The 24140-nt window shown below is 35.7% G+C and overlaps 1 protein-coding gene across 24 annotated transcripts in view; it reads right to left on the bottom strand.

Annotated features, from left to right (window-relative positions):
- Positions 1 to 24140, bottom strand: part of FoxP (forkhead box transcription factor P) — a 1320908-nt gene that overhangs the window by 176525 nt on the left and 1120243 nt on the right. For 23 of the 24 annotated variants that reach the window (XR_014131897.1, XM_081762611.1, XM_081762608.1 and 20 more), the window contains one exon: positions 874 to 1132. Coding sequence is in view for 23 of the 24 variants with exons in the window: in XM_081762611.1 (XP_081618737.1) it covers positions 874 to 1132 (259 nt within the window). In the remaining variant the exon portion in view is untranslated. The remainder of the gene's footprint in view (positions 1 to 873; positions 1133 to 24140) is intronic. The other variant, XM_081762599.1, reaches the window with a different exon arrangement.

The following is a 24140-nucleotide window of genomic DNA, read 5'->3' on the forward strand; positions in this document are numbered from 1 at the left end:
AATTCCACATATATATATATTTTTTTTTTCAATATTTAGAACTTTGTTTTTGTGTTTTCATACAATAGAACATATGCCATACGGGTAGAGTATATGTCATACTGATTATATGTGAACAATATCTTTGATTATATGCATTGCTTCTTAATTTTGCTCTAATTACGTAAACTATATTGTAAACACGCATAAATTAGCCATAAAATGAAACTGATCTGTTAAAATAGTATGCGACAGTATTAATTTTAGAAACAACACTAATTCTCAACTGGACATTGAATGTTGTCTGTAATTATTCTATTATTGATATTGTCTATTGTGTATATGTTTTCATTGACCCACATATTTTTCATTTTATATGATTCTCGAAAATTTCCTGATTTAACATTGGCTTAAATCAGCTAAAATACAGTATTAAACACATTTGTTTCATTTTCATTACTCCGACGTTCTTGAATTAAATTGTCCATGCATTTAGCATTTCGAAATTAACTCATATATCAATTTTATTATTTGTATTTTTAGTCTAACAAAATATGAGTATATTAAACTGTAAAATAATTAATTGATTTTGAATTTTAGTTTGAGGTATTCAACAATTGATTTCAAATGATGATCTGTATTATCCTCGAATTTCATTCCTTAATATATATATATACCGTATATATCTGTATGTATATATACAAATGTGTATATATACATACAGTATATATATGACAAATATGTATATATATGACATTGCATCATTTTGTTTGCCATCAGAGGGCTAACCGGGGCAAGAGGAAGCCGTACAACGCGAGCTGAGGTTGTAAGAATTCATTTCGACATCGCCCATCATCCCTTCAGAGCCGGGCCACGGGACCAAGGCCGGCCTACCTGCACCCTGAGGAAGCACCATCGGTTGTAGCCCGATGCCTTGCTGTAAGAGGTACTGACGTTGAGTGAGCTGAAGTTGTTGCATTAATTGTTGCTGTTGAAGCGCCAATTGCTGCAATGGACCAGATGCTTTCTTTTTATCTCCTGTTTGAAGAAGATGAGTTTGCTGAATTAAATTCAGCTGAAGCTGTTCTTGAAGTTGCTGCATTACTTGTTCCAATTGTTTCCTGCCCAGCTCCGCCAGCTGCTGCTGCTGCTGCTGAAATATTAGAGAAAAGGCACATGATCAACAGTCATATGTTATCAAATAAAAGGAAAAGGCATATAAAATACAACAATAAGAAATTTATATCCTGCAATTATAGATAAGATCATTAGAGACCACCGGCGGTTCTATATTGTATTCACAAAGTCACGTACCCTGCCAATTATTACGAAGAAAAATAATTAAGAAAAAAAAGTGAGGAGACGGAACGGCGGGAGAAGAGGAAATAGGGCAGAGCCTAAGTTCTGTGGCTGTGCTGATGCACACATACACACAAAAGAATGACTCACATCAAGGAGAAGAGGAATTTATAGCAGAATTTAAAATTATTGTTTGCTTGCGAAGCTCATATTCAAATTATTATGAAAGAAAAAAAAAACACTTTCCTTGCGACTTTACACTTTGTGTACAATATCGGACTTTAACAACACTTGATGTATGTTTAAGTGATTTTTTTCTTTTTCTTTTTTCTTGTTTTTGCAAGCATTTAGGGAACGAATGAATATTCTCGAAATACATTTTAAATTGATTTATCTCCGGAATATTACTGTGAAAGCAAACGTGTAAAGCCAAAGACAAATATGTTAAGTGTTTGTAATTCAAACAAATAATCATAAACTAAGAACAGAATAATCAACTGTTTGGTCATGCAGGGGTAGATTTAAGGCGGATAATACCCACGGAGTTCAGTAAATTCGGTCCCTAGTAGACCTGAGGAACTTCATATATATTCTGAAGCTTCCTCTTGGATATATGGCTTGCAAACGCATCTTCGACATGAGATACCAGAGTTCAATTCACGATTGGAGCACGTGCGATTCAGAGTCTACGTTAAACAGTCAGTCCAGGTCTTGGTGATGAAAGTGAATGACCGAATGAGTAACTCATTGGCTTTAGAAACGACCGAAACTGAACACATACTTGTTTCAATGCATCATGAAAATTTCATCGTCTCTTTATTTTAGAAGTTAATAAATATTATAAATATATGAGGAACGAAGCCAGTTATCATTCTACAATTACTTAATTTTTGTAGTCGTTTCAAATTATACTCTTAAATATGTCTGTCAATGGGTATGTAACCGGAGAGAGAAGCACTATGGGTCAGTAGTAGAGTGCTCATCTCTGGTGCGAAAGGTCCCTGGTTTGATATCCACCCACGCGATGTAGTGGACAACATCGTGTCCGAAGATTTTCTCAGAGTTCTTCTGTTTCTTCTCACACCGTTATTCCACCAATTATTTCATAATTCACTTTCCTAATTCAAATTCATTCGTCTCCTTTAGCCTAAACGAGAGTACTGTGGCTATTGATAAAATTCAGTTGAAGAAGCAGATTGAGTTAAGTACCAACTTTTAACTTTTCCAGGCCTTGGCACAAGATAAATCACAAACAACGTCTAAATATTCTAAGACTTTTAGACTTCCAAATCTATGTTATACATAAGTGTCGGAAGTCTTAAAGAACAGCTATGTACATTCCTCTGTCGACAAGTATCAGAGCAAAAACGACAAGAGATATAGATTTTTTTGAATCGATTAAACCTAACAAGAAAAGTTTTCACCTTAATCCATAAAGGTCCTCTGAAACCGGAAGTGGTAGAAATTTACTAGTACTTCCGGTTTCAGTGTTATCTACATAGAGCAAAAACAGTAAGAGATATCAAGAAGTGCGTCTGGAATCGATTGAATGTCTCAAGAATAAATTCCATCTTTATTGTTAACTTTCTATTCAAACCAGAAGTGGTAAAAGAAATCAAACTTCTGTTTTAACGTTGACCATCAGAGAAGAAAAAACTATAGTAGACAGCGACAATTGGTTTCTGGAATGATTAGACATTTTAAAAAATCTCCGTCCGTAACATTCTTCTAAAACTGGAAGTGGTAAAAATTTACTACTACTTCTGGTTTCAACACTGATTTCTATAGAGCAAAAACGGTAAGAGATGCCAGGAAGCTTTTTTCAACATTTAATACGGTAATACAAACGACGTTTTTTTTTTAAAGAATCGGCTCAATGTACCAAAAAATACCATCTTTACTAGTATCAATCCACTAAGATCGGAAGTGGAAAAATATTAGTATTTCCGGTTTGAGTATTGGTCTCAAAAGAACAAAAACGGAAACAGGTATCGAAAAGTGGTGTTACGGTATCAATTGAGCGTCCGAAGAAAAACGTTGATTATGACCTTTATCCCTATACGCCAAGAAGAAGTGGTGGAAATCTACGGTTTCTGGTTTCAACATTGATCACAACAGGGCAAAACGGTAACAGATAGAGGAGAAGCGTTAGAGTTAACACGGAGTTAATATCGTAAGAACTGGTTCCAGAAGTGGTAGAAATATACCTCTACTTTTGTTTCAATACTAATCACTACAGGAAAACGGTAAAAGTATAGCGAGTAAAGGGTAACTGATATGAATTCAGCGTCCCGAGAATAAGTTTATTTCCACCTTTATCCCTCTATTGAAACATGAAGTAGTGGACGTCTATGGTTTCCGGTTTCAACACTGATTATTATACTGAAAAGTGGCAACAGAAAGCGACAAGCAGGCTTTTGATATGGATTTAATACCACAAGGATAGTTTCCATCTCCGAATTTACTCCTCTATTGCAACCAGAATTGATAGAAATATACTATTACTTCCTGGTTTAACATTGATTCTCATAGAGCGGAAACAGTAATAGGAAGCCACAAACGATTTTTATATCGATTCAGTTTCCGAAGAATACTTCTACTGAAACCGAAAGTAGTAAGAACGGTTGCAACGGCCGTCAAAATTAGTACAATACACATTAGGCCGTGGAGAACTTTGCATTTGAATCAATTTTACAGGAAACTCGAGAGAACACTTCGCGAATGTACCTTGTAAGATTTAAAGTATTAAGTTGTTACTGTTTTATACTAATTGGTTTTAAATATTATCTATCAGGTTTCAAGGGGTCACGGTAAGTCGGTGGTACAGCGCTTCCTCTAGTGTTTGATCTCTTATTCTATCCACGGCCAAGTAACTTTGTGGTAGACAACATCGTGTGCGAAGATTTTCTTGAGTTGGAATCTTATCCCATATCTATCAAACCGGTATCTACCATATCATATCTACTATATCTATCATATCTATCAAACTTGATTCAGAAATTTTAAGACAGTATCTTCAACGTGATAACATCTTACGGTCAACTACTTCTATGAACAACACAGAACTTTATCTAATATATCTAAATTAATAAAAGTACTCATAAATTCATATCTACAAAATTTGTTTCGAAAAGATTGGAAGGAGTACCTTGGACTTCCTAACTTTTCAAATTCAGAAACTATCTCATAACACTTCATCTAAGACGAAAGAAATCAAGAAAATGCTTGCCGAATTTATATTTATCAAATATGGTTCCTAAATGTTTGCAATTTGTTGCTCCTAGAAAGGACAAGATGGACCAACCAAACTTGCAGAGACACATGCTCTTGTGCTATTCTATAATACCAAATACTTTGATTTGGTAGTTTCCAAGATTTAAGATTTAGTCTTAAGCACCCCTTCCAAAATTTAAGATCAGCCAACATGATCATTAACAAAATTTAGAGAGTGTGGATCTAAGTACCTGTATTCATGGCCGTAGGCCACAAATTATGAGTCCTGAGGCAGGGATTCTGGTGTACAAAGTGAGATCAACGCCCGACCTTATTACGACTACAGACCAACCGAAATGATGAAAAAATAATTGAATTTTGATGGAATACTTAACAGAAACCTATCTGTATTAAGGAGAAAACCTATGTAGATGGTGTTAGGCCGGCCGCTAATGGACAGCAAGAGAACTCATCCAAGTCAAGGAGCAATACACGGAGAAAATTGTAAATAATGGAATTAAATCTCATGGCGCATATTTAAGTAAGAACAGGGTAGTATAGAGAAGACCTCTAACACAGAGTATTAGTTTTCTGTCTGTATCTGAGCAGACCAGAGAGAGGCGTGCGAGAAAACAGTGGATGAGTTTGTTGAAGATACAAAATCAACTTATTTGAAATAAAACAGCTCCTAAATTGAATAATGTTAACGTAAAATTTCAGGGTACAAAATAAGCATGTGAAGTTTATTTTGAAATACAAGTAAATTATAGCCATTTATCAATCTCTCCCTGTTTGTGCACATTGTACAACAGAGAATCAAACAAGTAAACTACAAAATTATTTGTTTTTCATGATTCATTGTATCCTAAACAAATTACAGAAAGACATGGTTGTGATTTGGAGTTTATGTAGTTGGGATTAAACGTCTCATAGGGACGTTCTTGGTAATAAAAGAGATGTAAAATTTCAAATAAATCAAGGAGCCTAACACGTTTTAAAGATAGCAAATTCGTGATAATCAAAATTTTAACCCAATGTCGAAAATGAAAATGTCATGGGGAGTGCTGAAACGTTATTTTCGTTTACAGTGGATTATTATTCTACTTATTAGCAGAAAAATTCAAGTATGACAAACTAATTCGACAAACTAAAAGTTCGAAAAGTATGACTGTACGAAATAACATGCTTCGGAAATGCGTTTGCGTATCATTTTTCTTTCTTTCTTCAATGAAAGAGGTGGAAACAGTAATTAAATATGGAAAATGAAATGAAATTTATAATTTTGCGTTCCTCGTTCATGTTCTTTAGACTAAGAGACAGAATATTTATGCTTCTCGTTAATAATAATAATAATAAAACTTTGTATACTTAAAATTATTAGTACCTTTGATGTTGCTTAAGAAGTGTTCAATTGTCTGAATTATAGTATTTGTGAAACTCAATGTCAATACATGACTATAGCACAAATACCCAATGACTGTCTTTTAACAAATTTCTGTTCTTTTCGCGGTTTCGTTCATCGTGCGCTTTACAAGAGAGACACCAATTTTCTTCTTCAACTGCTTTCAATGTGCGACAAACGAAATAGGCCTCTCTCTCCGTATCTCTCCTGCTTCAGATTGGCTGCCCCACACTGCTGTCAATTAGCGGCCGATTTAAACAGCAAACTGATTTACTGCGACATATATTTGAAAACGCAACCTTAGGTTCCGTGCATAAACACAAGTATTGTAATTTTGAGCTATGAAACCTTCAATCAATCGTTTATAATGTAAGTTTGGTATGCTGAAAAAAAAAAGCTCAATACAGTATGTACTATAGTATTTTACCAGAAAATTTCATTACATATACCACGACTCTACATTTCCATTGTCTCAGATTATGTGTGTTAAATATCTGAAATTTTCTTCTGGCAGGTAAACGACGTATTTATTCTTCCGTCTGCCCTCAAGCGACAAAGATACTAGCCTAGTAATTTTATTGTCGTATTTAGTTTTGAAATAAATCACCTTGCATACATATATTTATTTAAAATTGCAATATATTGTACGTCTGTTCAACCACTAGACCTAATTCTTTGAACTGGTTTCTTCTAAGTACAAATAAACATTACATGACCAGAGTGCCATAGCTACTGGTGCAAGTAAGAGATAAAATAATCCAAGCACCAACTTAAAAAGTCATGCCACAAAATTTTGCTTTTCAACCCATTCTGTACCGTTTACACAAACAATGCGTGTTATGCTCAATGTTTTTTTTAAATGTTTTACCAGTATTGGTTGACAATTGTCTTAGAAATCGCTTCTGTACGCGCTTTCAAAAGCTTGTCGGATCAATGGAGTATTTGCTTCCTGTCCGCACTGACGCATTGAGTAAGACATCTATCTCGACTTCTGCATGAAATAACATGGTAGGTTATACCAATGAATAGCTCTCCCGTTCTCTTCAACTGTTGACTGGAGCTTGTGGAACAATATAAAGGGAGGTTATTGAGATACCCCTTATCGACACATCGCCAAAGCATTGTTTCTAAAACAGAGGCCGGGATAGAACGAATACTGGCTGAAGTGGACAGAGGACATGGGGATAGCAGAAGAGAGCAACAATACTCAGACACTCAATAGACTGACATAATTACACACACACACACACACACACACACACACACACACACATATATATATATATATATATATATATATATATATATATATATATATATATATATATATATATATAAACTTTTTTAGATTTTGTATCGTAGTTTCGGTAGCGAAAGTAAATATTATTGTGTATTTTATTCTTTCATGGGTCATGGAACAATAAATATAAGAATTCTTGTGTATTACGAACAAGTATGATAGTGGGAGGAAAAGTAATGCCAATTATATTTTAAAAGGTAATAATTTTGACATTATACAGATACGCTAAGTTAGTAGCTTTTTTGAAGTGTGCCCATGTGGATCTTTCTATTAAGAGTTGAATTCGTAATGCCGCCAAGAAACGGAGAATAGGAATTACAGCCCATGAAAAGAACCTTTATTTCTACGACAAAAACAAAATAGCTTAATTTCTCCCAAATGTTTATTCCATGATTCATATTGTAGCCAAATACTACTCGGGATCTTGTTCATTTTCCCATTTTTAAAAGGTTTTAAGCAAAATACTACTTTCCTTTTGTCATTTTACCCCAAAACAGCAGGCACATCATTACGAATACATATTTTTGGGCTAATGATATGACAGCTACCAAAATATAAAAATACAGAAGAAAGACTGTTACTAAAATTCCGTGTTTTTGCTACTAATCTAGTTTAGGAAGAGAAGACACGTATCTTACATCTCGAAAGCTCTTTGATGCGCTTTCTTTATAAATGGAAAAAGACGTCTAAGTAGATGTGATCTCGTCAATTTTTTTACGGCCAGTCTCAAATATACAGGTAGGAGTTACCAGCTCTGTTGCTCAAATTACTTCAAGAGAATGAGCGGGAAAAGGAGCTGACTCTCCTAATTCTAGGACTTACAACTAAGATCGGGATCAATTGTCTAGATTGCTAAATGAAAAAAAAATCTTAAAGAAAGCAGAAGATAACAGACCCAAGTTTAGAGTAAAAGGGAGAGAATAAGAGGGAATAGTTTTGCACACAGATCTAAATCACATTATATTTCTATATGTGATGATTTCTTGAGATGCTCTCGGTGGCTTTTGGTTGTGTTCGGGGATCAGACGTCTCAGACGGATCTGGCTAGCAGACGGACCATGGTGGGTGGCAACGGCTTAGGTATCCAGTTTCAGAATCTTCATGGTTCTGTCCAACATGGATCCCTCTCTCTCGGCTCGTCGCTCCAGGATGATGGCCTAGTCAGAAGACTCTGAATTCAGGATTTTCTCCACATTCTCACTGCTGAATTGTTTACGTTTAAAAGTACATTGGTGGTTGAAATAAGCTTTACACCATAAAATATAAAGTACATTATTTCCTATAGTGACTTTAACATTTCTATTTGAAAGCAGGTGCATTGATTAAAAAAAGAAACCTATTCATGATTTTGTCTCAGCGTACTGGGGTATGTTGCAACTTATCGCTCACACACTAAAAGGAAGGAAACGTCTCCAACATGAATCTCATTGCAAACATGGGTGGTATTCTTCTATAGCAGTACAGGCCTATGTGTTTTATTAATAACACCGTAGCCAACAACAGTTACTTGTACTAGTTGTACTAGTTGTTAGTCACTTCATAATAAAATCTTCAAATTTTACTTATCTAATCTGAAAACAACAATCTTCCTTCATATAACCGTGACCAGATCGCGTGCATCAACAAACTACTACGTCACTTCCTGCATAAGATGGTTATACGTGAAGGCCGAGTTCGCTCTCATAACTTTTCACACTGAGAGGTTAACAATGCTGCAACCTACTCCTGTTGCAAGTAGGCTCCTTTCCCCTATATTCAACGAACTTAAGAAGTTCATTACTGAATTCTCTATGTCTGTCTGTGTGTGCTTGTGTGCGTCTGTCTGTTATTTGCTACTTTTTTCAATTTTAAGCCCTCCATTCGATAGAGCATCAAACACCATCTGAGAAAGTGATGCAATTTTTGGCGCTACTTGTTTCGATGGGGATGACAGGTTTTCAAACTCAATGATTCAATTGAAAGAGCAACAAAAAGGACAGTGTTTTGCATCGATAGGCAAGGTGCCACTTCTTAGAATTTCTGTTTTATGGCACACTCTATTTGGGAAGACATGTAAATAAAAATCAGTACCAATTCTTAGCAGCGTTTGCCTACAAATAGTTTTAAAGACTAAGTACCAGATTACTTATATAAAACTTTAGATTATCTTATAATGAGTTTCTGGCACTTGGTCCAGTGTTATATAACACTATACTAATATGCCATGATTTCTGGTTCACGCGATCGAACTAACTTGTAAGAGCTCAAGTGATCATTTTTTTTTCAATTTGATTACTTTTACAGTGATTGACACCACAATATCCAGTAATTGGCAGGGGTGCCATTAACTAGAAAGAGTTAACGTAGGAACATGAGAATTCAGTACATTTGAATTTTCATACATAATTAAAAGCTTTTAAAAGCCTTATATCATATCATATACAAAATATAAATTTGATAGTTATTGGCAGAGGTATGACAATTACTATCTAGGCACATAGTTCTTCATACAGTGATTGGCACCCCATTTTTCAATAATAGAGAGATGGATTACAAGGTTGTTTGAAGGGAGAACACATTTTGATAGTTCCTGATCTGCAATGCCAATAAACCAAAACGTAAGTAACATTTAATAAGTCGAAACGATGGTAAATATTCTTTAAACATCCTTAACAAATTCATAAGAAATAAGACAACATTTAATTTAAGGAAAATATATCCACCTATTCCATAAACAACTTCACTCTAATACCAAAATATCAGGAAAGAAACTTCACAGAATATAGAAGCAAAGACTAGTGCTGCCATCCGTTAGTGAATACATTGAAAAAACTTATTTGTTTTCTTATTATTTGAATATTAACTGGGAAAGTGCCAATTACTATCTGGGTGCCAATCACTGTATGTTTTACCCTACCTCTTGTGAATATTTACAGGACAAATGAATTATGCCATTTTGTCAGCATCATATAAATATCCAAGCAACAGACATTTAACTTATTTTTTCACATAGAATTATTTACAGTAAAGGAAAATATGTATCTTTAGTGTTATCTTTGTCAAGAACGTCACTTCCAGGCCCTATCACACAAAGTGCTTTACATAGCAGGAATATTCATTGACATATGAAAGTGATTTATAATGTGGTAATATTTGAATTCGTGTAGTATAAGTATTACCTCTATCCTTGTAAAACCACAGGGAAAAGAACGGCCAACGCAGTCTTCTTCTATTAGATGTCTCGGCTAGCTACACCAAGCGAAAGGGATAGAACCCACCTTCATGCAGAACAATAAGAGGAGACAATTTTCTTATATTCCTTATTTTTGCTGTTAGTTGTCGAACGTCACAAGAGCTTCCTCTTATTATTGCATCTTACACCGACCACAATATCAGAACGCAACTATGGACAAGCGAAATGAGCCACTTACTTCATCTCATTCTACCCTGCTTCCTTGCATTAAAAATTACGAATAAGAAGTAATAGGTTGCTGAGATAGCGAGAAGAAAGCGTGATCTTAGAAGCGGAAAAGAATATGCAACATTCGCCTTCAACGTGATTAAGCTTCTATTTAAATCTCCATTCAAAATTATATTTTTACATGAAAAGCATTTTTTCTTGCTGAAGAGACAAAGAAAAAAGCAAGTCTTAAATTGTATTTCCCAAAACTGCTGAACAGCACAACGTAACAGATAATTATATTAGACCTAACTAAATCCAGAATTGAAAGAAGAATCAGTTCTTGAAAACAATGAAACAATTCTAACATATCGATAAGATTTCAAAACATTTGATATCTAGTTCAAAATCATTTAATAACTGTTAACAGGAATAATATACTTATGGTTGTTTCTATCAACTGACTTTAATAAAATTCTATAATCATTAAGAGTTAATTCAGAACTAAATGTCATAATCAACATAGGCCTACCCAATGCTTATTTTCAATAAGTGAAAGTCACCAGTTCTCATGTCTAATCTTACATTCAAGAACAGAGAAACGGGGATACATTACACCTTTAAAATTTAATTGAAGATGTACTTTAATCTGAATTCTTTCGACGCATTACATATTTTTAATTTTGAACAGCAGCTACGACATAATTATATATAAAGATACCCTTAAAAACGTTTGAAGGAGAGCATTATTAATATAAAATTTATAGTTGCGACGAAACGAACTTCACGCTTTCTATTATTTCTATAAACAATGAAGGTTTTTTCCTCTAATGCAGTGGTTCCCAAAAGGTAATAGGCGGACGCCTGGGGGCCCGTGGGAGGTCACCAAGGGGTCCGTGACTTATTGTTGGGAAATTAGATTTTATCTTAACTTAGCCTTCAGTAAACATTATTGCATTAATAAAAATAATCAAATGGATATTCATTCTGAGGGTTGCCAGACGTACCTTTCAAGAGTAAGTATAGGGCTTACTTTTCCTCAGGTATCAACTTTTGGACTTCCTCTTTTACTTTTACTTTTGTACTTCCACTTACCGCACTAAGAATTAAAACTGCTCGATTTGTCTTTTTCATAAAATAAATACATGCCTCCCAAGAGTATTCCTAGCGTCTTATTTTAAATATTGTATTATACTAAAATATCATTACTTGTAATGTTGGCTTATACTGTATGACTGCTTTATTTAGTGACCGGACGCCACCTTACAAACCACCAGACTGAATTAATAAAAAAATTATAAATTTAAGTACTTAAATAATGATGTTGAATTCAGTAAGTGCTTGTTAGAATTTTAATTTAAGACTTGAAATTGATTTGGGATTTTAGGGGGTCCGCGACATGATGGCAAGGTATGAAGGGGTCCTCGGAAAAGAATATTGGTAACCACTGCTCTAATGTCGTTATGTAACATAAGTAAGACATCTGTCTCTCAAGACTATCGAATAGCGTTTCTACCTACTCGTAGAGAGGTTAGTTTGGGACAGAATAAGAACAGAAAATGAGGATAAATCACATATTGAATTCTATTTTATATGCTATATGCATATTGAGAATGTGCGTACGTTCTCAATTTCTAATATTATATATATATATATATATATATATATATATATATATATATATATATATATATATATATATATATATATATATATATATATATATATATATATATATATATATATATATATGAGGTAAGTCAATAAATATCTGCAATTACACACAATATTTTTTTTATTATTTATTACAACAAGAGTACAATGATTTCATTCACATCATTTTTCAACATAGTCACCCTGCTTTTCAATGCACTTCGTCCAGCGTTGCAAAATTTTCCGATAACCTCTGGAGAAAAGGTTTTTGGTTGCACAGCAAACCATGAATGCACCACTTCCTTCACCTGTTGATCGGAGCTAAATCACCGGCCTCTGAGCATCTTTAAGTTGACCAAACAAATGGTAATCCGACGAGGCGAGATCGGGACTCTATACAGGATACTCCAGCACCTCGAAACGTAGCGTTTGAAGAGTTTGAGCGGTGTGCGCGGCGGTGTGTGGACGCGCATTATCATGTAACACAAAAACGCCTTTTGACAATCAGCTCTGCATTTATTACGAATTACAGGCTATAATTTGCTTACCAGCATATCACTGTATCTTTTACTGTTTATTGTTGACCTCTTTTCCAGGTAATGTGCCAGGATTGGACTCTGTGAGTGCCAAAACACTGTGAATATCAGTTTCCCTGAAGAAGGTTGACTCTAGAATTTCTTCTTGACGGGAGATCCGGTGTGCTTCTATTCTATGCTCTGGTATTTGCTTTCTGGTTCAAAGTGATGAATCCACGTTTCATCTCAAGTGATGATTTGCCTGAGAAACGCTTCACCTAGGTGCTCACAGATTCTCACACGGTTTCGCTTGTGCTTTTCATCGAGTTTTTGCGGAACCATCTCGCGCAGACTTTGTGAAAGTTGAACTTATTATGCATGATTTCATACGCAAAACCATGACTAATGTACATATGGGTTGCCACTTCGTAACAGTCACTCGTATGTTATTCAGAATCAAGGCATGTATTCGTTCAATAACGCCATGTTCGACCAATTTTGAACTGTTTAATCTACTGATGAACACTTTGCTGTGGTAACACATTGTCCCTGCACTGTACTAAAAGTCTTCTATGATTTTTCTCTCCGGGTACACCCCCAGACAAAAAAAAAAAAAAAAAAAAAAAACGGATGACAGAACAACGCTGTTCTTCTTTGGTGCACACAGAGAGTGCCGCGGCCATCTTTACTTCGCAACAGCGCAAAGCGGACTGATGTGATAATGCTACAACCTGCCACAGGCAAAGCTAAACGATAGCACCTAGCTTCTGGTGAGCACACAATACAGTAGGGCCAACCTGAAAAGAAATTGAAAAATATTTCAGTTACCCATTGATTTACTCTCGTTATATATAGCGAGAGAGAGAAAAAGAGGTACGAGCAATTGGCGTTGTCCCTGTCAGAAAATTAAGAACGGAATGGAATAACTAATGACTGCTCCTGTCCCTGGCAAGATTATGTGCTCCTCTTTACTGCTGCTTGTGCTCAAATGCGAGCAATCAGCTTACCGAGCTCACAAACTATGAATTCGATAGGGTTACTAATTTCGGTCATTTTGGATATTTCATTTCTCACCCCTTCCCATCCTCCCTCATAGCGTTAGAGCTGAACTGTACTTAAACGGCATCTGGAGTATCACTATTCATCTCAGTGATTCCGAAGAAAGTAAATTCGGCATTAATACCGATCGTTTTCGATTATTTTTACATGTCAGTCCTCCCACAGGAGAACTATAGGTATCTTACCTCCACAGTATGGTATCGGTAGTGTCATTATTTATCTTAGCAATTCGAGAAACTATGGATTCAGCAGTATTATTATTATTTTTTTTATATGGCACCCCCTTTCCCCATAGGCTAGAGGTGTTTTACCCCCCAAAGTATGTTTATAGATTTTAAACCATATGTATACGAAGTCTGGATTCTTGCTCCAGGCGTTGCAGGATTATGCTGGAACATACACAAACTTATATACAGGGTGTTCCGAAAAACTTCAACAAACATTTGATACACTAAAATAAAACAAAAAGTATAGACCAACCTGGTGCAAAAATGCCTCACTTCCAGGGGCGGCTTGTCAATAAGTGCTGCAGAGCTGCAGAACTACCAGCTATTTTAGTGGAATAAATGTATTTTTAAATAAGTTGAATTGTGTTTTATTGAATCAAGGTAATAACATGTAATGATGATATTTGGTCTAACAGTGTCCTAAAATTGTACTGCTGGATATGCTACAAAGCGTAGAATTACTGGAAACACCTTCCAAAGCTTAATAATATTGCAAGAGCTGTGCACGGATTGCCCTATGCTTTAGCATTGAGACCAAAATCTTCACCAGCCGCACTGTATTACGTTTTCCTTGTTTCTTAGATAGGATTTACCAGAGCTGCACTTCCAGCAGCTCAGAACTAACGAATACGTCCGAAGAAGCCGAAGACACACGACGTGATGTACATGAGGCACCCTACTCTTGTTTTCGATAACGGTGTTCAGTGTAATTGTTGTGCGCTCTAAAAATAATAGTATTCCATGTTCGAGTTTGTTCAAATTTTCTGAACAAACACAATTTGTGTACCAATTTTAAGCCAACCATAAACCTTTTCGAAACGTTTTTCAGAAGCACAATATGTCAGGAAAGAATCAGTGCTTTGGCTGCCTTTTCAATCGAGCGTGATTTCATATCCATCATGCCGAACTTTAATGATAGAGTACTAGGACATTTTGTACAGCAGAAGACACGACGGATAGACTTTATTTACAAACGATAAAATGCCTATAATTCAGTAGTATTAGTAAAATTTCTACCTATAGACATTACGTGAACCCGAAATTCTTATGGTATCTGAAAACAGTACATATGTTTCTTACGATATGGATATGGTATTTTTAAAGTTCATTACACGCAACAGTGGCGTATTTAAGGGGAGCTATTGGGCTCAAGATCCCCCGAAATTCATTAAAACTTGTAGGCATCCCAAAGCAAAATTAAGTGATTATTCATATGTTGTGTATAGCTCCTCCCGAAATAAAATCCTAAGTACGCCACTGACACCCAATAATCAAAACAATAGTGTTTTGGTTGTGATACAGTAAAGTTGCATTGTTAATTTCAATTATTATTGTCATTTATAACGATTAGAGAGCTAAAAGAAAATACGCTGGTTGCTGTACATTTTATAATTAATTGCTGCAAACGGGAAATTTAATATACAAAAAAACAAACTGTGCAGAACTATCTCAGATTATGGTATCGAGCCGCTACTGCTCTCTTCGGCTCTCCGACCAGTCAAAAATTTATCGAAAAATGTAAAAACAGCCATAACTCGAGAACGGAATACGGATCGAAGTCAGATAAAAAAGGCACATTCATTGTTTTTAGGCGTAGATGTCATAAATGCACAATTGGATGTGGGGCAGGAGCGGTGTAAGGGAAAGAACAAAAAAAAAAAAAAAAAAAAGAAAAAGAAAAAGAAAAAAAAGAAAGAAAGAAAGAAAAGAAATTCCTTGGGTATTTTACGAAAATCAAAGGCAAAAAATATTTAGTAAAAACAGAAATAGCACTTTCATCGATAAGGACCATATAGGGCCCAAATTCTGGATGCAGATAAGTCTCCAAGCTTAAAAGTCTTCAGTATCTACAGGAGACGGTGTTCGAAGATAAAAGCAGAGAACCAGGGAAATGATTCCTTACAGGAAGATGTGGAGGAAATTATAGACCTTCTTGGGTGTACAAATGTGTCAATTTATAGCTATGGGCCACTAAACAAATGTACAGAGGTTGTTCAGTCTACATTTGGCCAATTTCGACTTACCTAAAAATTTAAAAGAATCCATGGCGCCAGGTCCGTAACTGCTCGATGTGTTTCCCTTGGTTCCTAACAATAGCTCGACAGCGTAATTTCCACTGTAATAGGTTTTTCTGAAGAACTGGGAGGGGAATCTTGTCCCATTCCCTTTGCACGGCTTTCCAAAGTCCTTCCACAGTTGTCACACGCCGTTTTCCCAAAGACCGCTTCAACAATCCAAATCCACAATAGTCCATAGGACTTGCATCTGGAGATTTAACAGGTATCTCATTGAAAGGTGTCACCTGTATACCACTTGCCTCCTCCATCTCCCTGTAGAATGCGAGGGACGTTCGTGAGGTATGTGATGAGGCCTTGTCCATGTGAATGCGCACCAGATTGGCATCATTTCCTTTCGTTGGAATCTCATGCTCGTAGATCGGCCGCATGATCTGCTCCTGAAAATACTGCGAATTTATTTTGCAGTTCTTCGCCACCCTACGAATCTTCAGTTTACCTCGGTAACAGTTGCCAGTAACGAACACGAACCCTTTTTGGAAGGATTCTTTACAGACACGCACCCACCTTCTGAAGTTCTTTGGCGCCTTTCTCTCGGTACATGATGGCTCTCGGTTTTGCCGCAATCGGAAAGGAAAATCCATGCTTCTTCGAGCGTTACGACGTACATCCACCTTTGTTTTACCAGATGCCGTTCGTACAGCTACCGGGCGTTACACTTTCGTTTCCTTTGGTGGGCATCCATGAGAAGATGGCCGCGAGCTTTCATGACTTTTTCCAGCTTGAGTTGATGGTGTAACATCCGGATCACAGTCCCCAAAGACAAGTCAAGACGATTAACCATACATACACATTTGTGTTCGAGGATTTTCTTGCATTGTCATTTTGCGAAGTTTCCTCTTCACGGTGGAGGTGGTCTTCGTGCATTCCCGCTTCCTAGGCAACTTCGTTGGTGATCCAAATAGTGGAGCTTTGTTGCCCTTATACTTTTTAATAACATTTTTTATTCCACTTAAACTGATGTTGCAACATTTCTTCTTGCACTGTTTTCTAATGACAGAAACACTAATAAAGAGCCGCAACATAACCTTCCCAAAACCGGCTTAGTTTGGGCGGTATTTCGGTCACAGAGCGGAAACCCACGCACTTGGAAACAAATTTAACACAGCACTCAGAACAATGGTCCTGTTTTGTGCGATATTGTCGTCCGCGCGGAAAAACAACTCCGTTCCCAGGAAGCCACTGCACAACACTTCAGGACGCCACGAGCCAGGTCGGGTGAGTCCATTCTGCCTGGGAGGGGTAAGGAACGAAATCAGCCAAACGTAGGCTGAACAACCTCTGTACAATACACGTAAAATGCTCGACTGCCTCCTTAAAATGAAAATTTCCAAAAACACTGGAACATGTTTCAGTTTATTTTTAGTAAGGAATTTACACCGAGTTTCATGTTTCTAACTTGAGGGTTTCGTGAGATCTCTCTCCTCACGAAGTTAAGATACCCGCCCCCTTCTACCTTAAGATAAGCATTTTAATCAAAGTGGCATGATAAAACTCAGTTTGAGGTGGTGATGGCTATATTCAAAAAAATCATTTCAATCAGTTGAGCTATTCTCTCGTCATTCAATGACAAACAAGATCAGTTTCATTTGGATATATATTACTATAGTACTATATATATACAGGGTGAACCACTTAAAGTGACCCCTTGTTGTAGCTTCCAAACTAATTGACAGATATAGCTGTAATTTTGTACCAAGCAAATATCAAAAGGGGCAACAAGTTTGGCACACTAAGCAATATCGCTAGATCAACAGTGTTGCTATCAAAATACAAAGTTTAATTATTCAAATAGCACTACATCAGGTTATTACATAATTCAAATCTACATGTAAAACGAAACATTAAAGTACTACACTTTTTATTCAATATTGCCAAGTAAGTATCACAAATATCCAAATTTCGGAGGGTTCTACAACAGTAATAAAACAACTGAAGTAAACGAGGTGGTTCGTATCTAAAGTAACTAAGTGTCGGATACTGTAATCATGATGCAACCCATTTCGAACAAGTACGAACAAAGTTACAAGAAATGGAAAATTTGAATTTTTTAAAGTACAAACTTTATTTCGGAAAAGTGCTTACATCGGTATGATAGCATAGTAGATGGTTTCCAATTAATAAAATAAACATAATGCCGCTTTCAGCTATTTGATACATCAAACCGTTCTGGAGATATGATAAATATAGGTAAGTTTGCAACACTGTTCAAAATTATTACTATAATGTCACACGTAGATACAAAAGAAAGCAATGATCACTTCAAACACTCTCTACAAATTCGTCGTTTAAAACAGTGTTGCAAACACTACCAATGTTTATCATCTCTCCCAGACGATTTGAGATATGAAATTGCTACAAACGGCATTAGACTACGAATTTTTATCTATTGGAAACCATCTAACTCCATAGATAAAGTACTTATTTTTTTTTCGAAATAAAGCCACTAAAAATTAAAATTTTAATTTAACTTTGTTTCTATTTATCTGAAATGCGTCGTATCATGGTCATATTATTCGTTACTAAGTTACTTTAGATTTGTATGGACTTGTTCATCTCAGTGTTTTATTACTGTTAAAGAGCCCTCTAAAATTGGGATGTTTGTGATACTGTAGTATTCTTAGTTGGGAACACTGAATAGAAAGTTTGATATTTTAATATTTCGTTTTACATTTAGATGTGAAATATGTAATAACCTGACGTAGTGTCATTTGAAAAAGTGAAACTTTATATTCAGATGGCAACACTGTGAATTTGTCTTCACGAAATTTCTTTATATTAAGGGAAATATTTGGTCTTCTTCCAGCATGACATTCAGGGTCAATATAAAAAGTCATCGTTTCGTTTTTGAATTGGAAAGAAATTAAATCCTATACTTCGGATATCTTAAGATCTACTTACCATTATATACCAGTTGGAAGCAAAGCAGAAACCCAAGTTTTTGGACGTCGAGTGTTTTCACACTCAACGTAACTGTTACGGGATTATACTTTACGGCACAATGTAATATGTCTAGTGTATTTGCATGCCAGAAATGCATTGCTATTGTTTCCACCAAAAGTTGACTAAGGGTATGTTTAGACTTTCAAACTATGGTATGCATAAGTATTAGAAGTTTTATATAACTGTTATGTTTGTTTGTTCCTCCGATTGCCGACAGGTATCAGAGCGGCAAAAAAGTTATTTGTAATCAATTCGTCATCCAAAAAAGTGTACCATCTTCTCCGTTAACAATCTATTTAAACCAGAAGTGGTAGAAATCAACGTTTCCGATTTCAACGATTATCGCCATAGAACACAAACGGTAACAAAGAGCGACAAGCAGTTTGTTGCAATCAATTCAGCGTCTGAAGAGAACATATCACCATCACCCGAAACACACTACCAAAAGTGCAAAACGTTTACATCACAAGTGCTTCTGGTTTTAATATTTATTTCCATAAAGCAAAAACGATAAGATACACTAAATAGTTGTTTTTTATGTATTTATTTTTTTTTAACAGATTGAACGTCTTCTCGACTTTTATTTATCTGTTCGAATCAGAAGTAGGAAAATCCTCAATTCCCGGTTGCAACAGTGGTTGTATAATGGATAACAAGTGAGTTTCGTTTCATATTGTGTAACTACGGTAGACTTCCAAATAATTTGAAATCAATACTCAAACTTGAAATGGTAAATCAAGTTGTAAATCAACTACTGGTTGCAATAGAGGAATAAGATTAAAGACAGAACATGTTCCTCGGACGCTCAATCTACATCAACAATCATTACTTGTTATACCTAACTGTTTTTTGTTCTATGGCGATAAATGTTGAAACCGAAAATCGTTCATCTGAACCACTTTCGAATTGAATAAATTATTAATGGAGGAGATAGAACCTCTTGAGAAACTGAATCGAATGCAAACAACAGCAACTTGATATTTCTTACTGATTTTGCTCTACGGAACGTCGTATTGAAACCGGAAATAGATATAAATGTCAACCACTTCCGGTTTCGGTAGAGCGTTGCGGATTGCGATGGTATGTTCTCTTGACACCCTGAATCGATTGCAGAAAACCGCTTGTGGCTACAAATTAGCACTTTTGTTCCATGACGGTAAATGCTGAAACAGAAAATTGTTAATTTGAACCACTTTTGGTGTGAATAGAGGTTTAATGAAAAAACTGAATACATTGAGAAAAACGCATCTCAATATCTTTCACCGTTCTTGCTCTATGGAAGCTGAAATAGTAGTACATTTCAACCACTTCTGGTTTTGAGAGGGTGTTCTAAGACCTACTCTTGAGAGGCTGAATCGATTGTATAAAAAAGAAAAAAATCGGATCTCAATATCTCTTACAGTTTTCACACTACGGAAATCAGTACAAAAACCGGAAGTACTAGTAAATTTGACGTACTTCCGATTTTAGTAGAGTGTTGTGGGTTCTTATGGTATGTTCTCTTGATGTCTTAAATCGGTTGCTGAAAACCGTATGTTGCTATCTAATTCATATTTTTTCCATGTTGATAAATATTGAAAGCGAAATGTTAATTCCGGTTCACTTCCGATTTCAATAGAGGGTTAGCGGAGGAGATGCAACCTATTCTTGGGATGCTGAATCAATTTTTTTTAAAAAAAACTGCATCTGGATATGCCTTATATCTTTTGCTCTATGTAAATCAGTATTGAAACCTGAAGTAGTAGTTAACTTCAACCACTTTCGGTTTTGGTATAGTATTGAGGATGGTGAGAATATGCTCTCTTCGGATTCTGAATTGATTGCAGAAAACCGCTTGCCACCATCTACACAATTTTTATTCTACGGCGATAACTATTGAAACCGGAAAATGTTAATTTGAAACACTTCTGGTTTGAATAGAGGGTTAATGAGTAAGACTGAACCTATTCTCGGGACATTAAATCGACTGCAGAAAACCGCATCTCGATGTCTCTTACTGTTTGTGCTCTGTATATATCAGTAGTGAAACCAGAGGTAGACCATAATATTAAATTTGAACTATTTTCGGTTTGGGTAGTGTGTTCGGGATGGTCATGGTATGTTGCCTTGAGTCAAGTAATCGTTTACAAGAAGAAAAACACTTCTCGCTATCCGTTTTCGTTCTATGGCGACAAACGTTGAAACCGGGAATGACTAATTTGAACCACTTCCTCTTAGATTTCATGTCCTCTGCTAACTTTCTATTCAATTCTTGGGACGCTCAATTTGCTGCAAAAATTCGTATCTCGATATCTCTGACCGTTTTTGCTCTGATATCTGTCGACATACGGATGAACAAAGCCGTTCTATAAGACTTCCGACACTTGTACGTAGCATAGTTTGGAACTCTAAAAGGGAAATAGATAGCGACAAGCAGTTCTATTTATGGATTTAGTACCGCATGAGCATGTATCACCCTTGATTTTATTCCTCAATGCAACCGAAAGTTACAGACATCAATTAGGATCTCCTGTTTCAATATTACCTAGGTAATTTCCATAGAGCAAAAACAGTAAGAGATAGAGAGTAATGGCTTTTCTTTTATATGGATTCAGCGTCCGAGGAACTGGTTCTACTATTAATCTTATTCCTCTATTGCAACTTGTAGTTATAGATGCACTACTTCAAGTTCGAGTATTGAATTTGCATAGTGTGGTCCATAGTTTCACGCTGCGAAACGAAACTAATTTGTTTTAAATCAGTGATTTAATTACAAAAGAGCAAACACAGAGTTGCAGTGAGGAGATAAATATGTCTTTATCAGGAGCGTTGATCTATTATAAATGACATAACAAAGATTATCGAGTGTTTTTTAAAAAAATGACATTCGAGTTTTGTTAATTCAGATACATTTTTCTGTGCTTTCTTCTTGCAATAACGAATTGCCTATGTTCACACGTTTGGTGTTCTGAATACAGAACGATAAATTTAATTCAGGTTTTAGGATTCGTATTTCGATTCAGAAGGAAAACCAATTTGCTACTTTTTGCAATATCTTTACATTATTGGGGGAACTTGGATGAATCTATTTACCAAGTGTGCTGCATACTTATAAATCTCAACCTTCTCTAAAATTTAAAAAAAAAATCTCAGTACGCATATATATGCATATAAAAGTTGCATAATGGATTAAGCTTTACCATATTCTGTATTTCGCGTACATCCAGGAAGGCCGAAGTAGAACTTTCCATTGAATTTGCTAAAGGAAACCCATCGTCGAAGTGATGTGCATTCATCTGGTACTCTGACTAGTCTCTACACATCAACGCACATTGACACTTATCAACTGTTTACTCCGTTAGCACTCGAGGTTGCATAATATTTTACAAAAAAACATATACTACGGAAATCAAATTCGACAACCTAAATGGAGAAGAATTTTCGAATAGTCGGTGTAGATTTGCATCCTTTATGCCGTTCAGATGGCGTATGCATGGCAGAACAGCAGTGAGAACGTTCGGCCAGTAGAATAACTAACGTTTTGATTACTCTGTGTGTGTGTGTATCCGTGTATTCTCTTCAATCAACGCATCTCTTTTTTTCCTCCTACAGTCCTAGTTAGTTCCTTAATTTTACTGAGTGTTACTTTGTGCATGCAGATGAAAAAGAACTCGATAGGAAAGGCAGAGAAGAGGGAAAAAAATAGGGATTTCAAAAGCTGCATTAAATGAAACGGCACAGTAAGAACGAATTGAATCAATTAATGCAAAATGAAAGTAGAATTGGAAATGAGACCTGCCATTCAATTTATTAATAAGTTGCTTTGAATATGTAGTAGTTTCCAATTATACGGAGGAATACAATTGGAAACTGTTTTCAAAGCAATTTGAAAAATTTAAAACTGATATAATTAATAATCCTATCAAAGATCACAGTACTGATGGATATAAATCTGAAGTCTTGCACGATTCCCAAAAGAAAGATTTCATAAATCTTTAGTCTAGCTGTTTAAAAAATAATACAAGGTGTATATTTCATACATAGCAATCGACTGAATAAATCCTCACAAAAGCAGACAAATGGTGAATGAGTGAAACAATAAAAAAAAGAAGAAGAATGATTGTTACCTTACTGATGCTTAAAAAGAATTCACATGGAAAATGAAATGTAAGTTTAAAAGAACAAAATATATTATTAAGTATTACCTATCTGATATATTTGTCCAAAGGGCAAAGCTGCGTACGAACGTCTTTGTTTACAAATACATTAGTCGTATTGCAGTGCTATCAGAGATACTGTTTTTACGTAAGAGTTCTCGCATTTCCATAAGCGTTTCAAGAAAATAAAAGCGGTAAGGTGAACCAGAGTTATAGCCAGGGGGGCGGCAAATGAGGACCAAGCCCCAAACGTTCTCCTATCCCCCAAATGGGTTTTGTCCATTATATGTTTATTAAACTTGTTTTATTATTTATAGCAAATAAAGAACCCTGTTCATACCCATTATTAGTCTCCAAAATGTATCATGTCCCCCAGGTAATATATATTTTTTCAATGATGGAATTTATTTGTTTGTGTCGTAAAACTTCAGAAAGTTTCTTCTGATATCAAATTCTAATAATATGAACTTATACTCGTATTTTTTCTCTTCACGCTTTCACGGCATATAAATCTTCTGGCCAGATAATGCTGTATTTTTACACTCTTACCTTATATATATGGTTTAGTAAAAAATTTTATGTGTATCATTTAGTTTCTTTACAGGTGGCGCTAGTTAACAGTAAGGTGCAAAATGTTTAAGATAGGAGTTCGTAGCGTGATTAAGTTTCTGCATTTGAACGGTTACAAAGCCCAACAAATTCATGATGAAATTAAGCTTGCGTATGTTGATAACTGGCCATTCTATGGCACTATCGTGAGGTGGAAGAGGAATTTCCAAACAGGTTGCATGTCTCTTACAGGTGAGCCAAGTCCTGGATGTCCATCAATCACGGACGCCGCTGCCATAATAAGGAAAATCGAAGAGCTAATCCTGGAAGACCAACGAATAACCACATCATCATGAAGCAAAGTAGACTCAGTTATGTTAGTATGTGAAAATGCTTAAGATGTTAGCACAT

The sequence above is a fragment of the Thermobia domestica genome, chromosome 6, assembly GCF_964235325.1.
Source record: "Thermobia domestica chromosome 6, izTheDome1.hap1.1, whole genome shotgun sequence".
Classification (NCBI taxonomy): Eukaryota; Metazoa; Arthropoda; class Insecta; order Zygentoma; family Lepismatidae; genus Thermobia; species Thermobia domestica.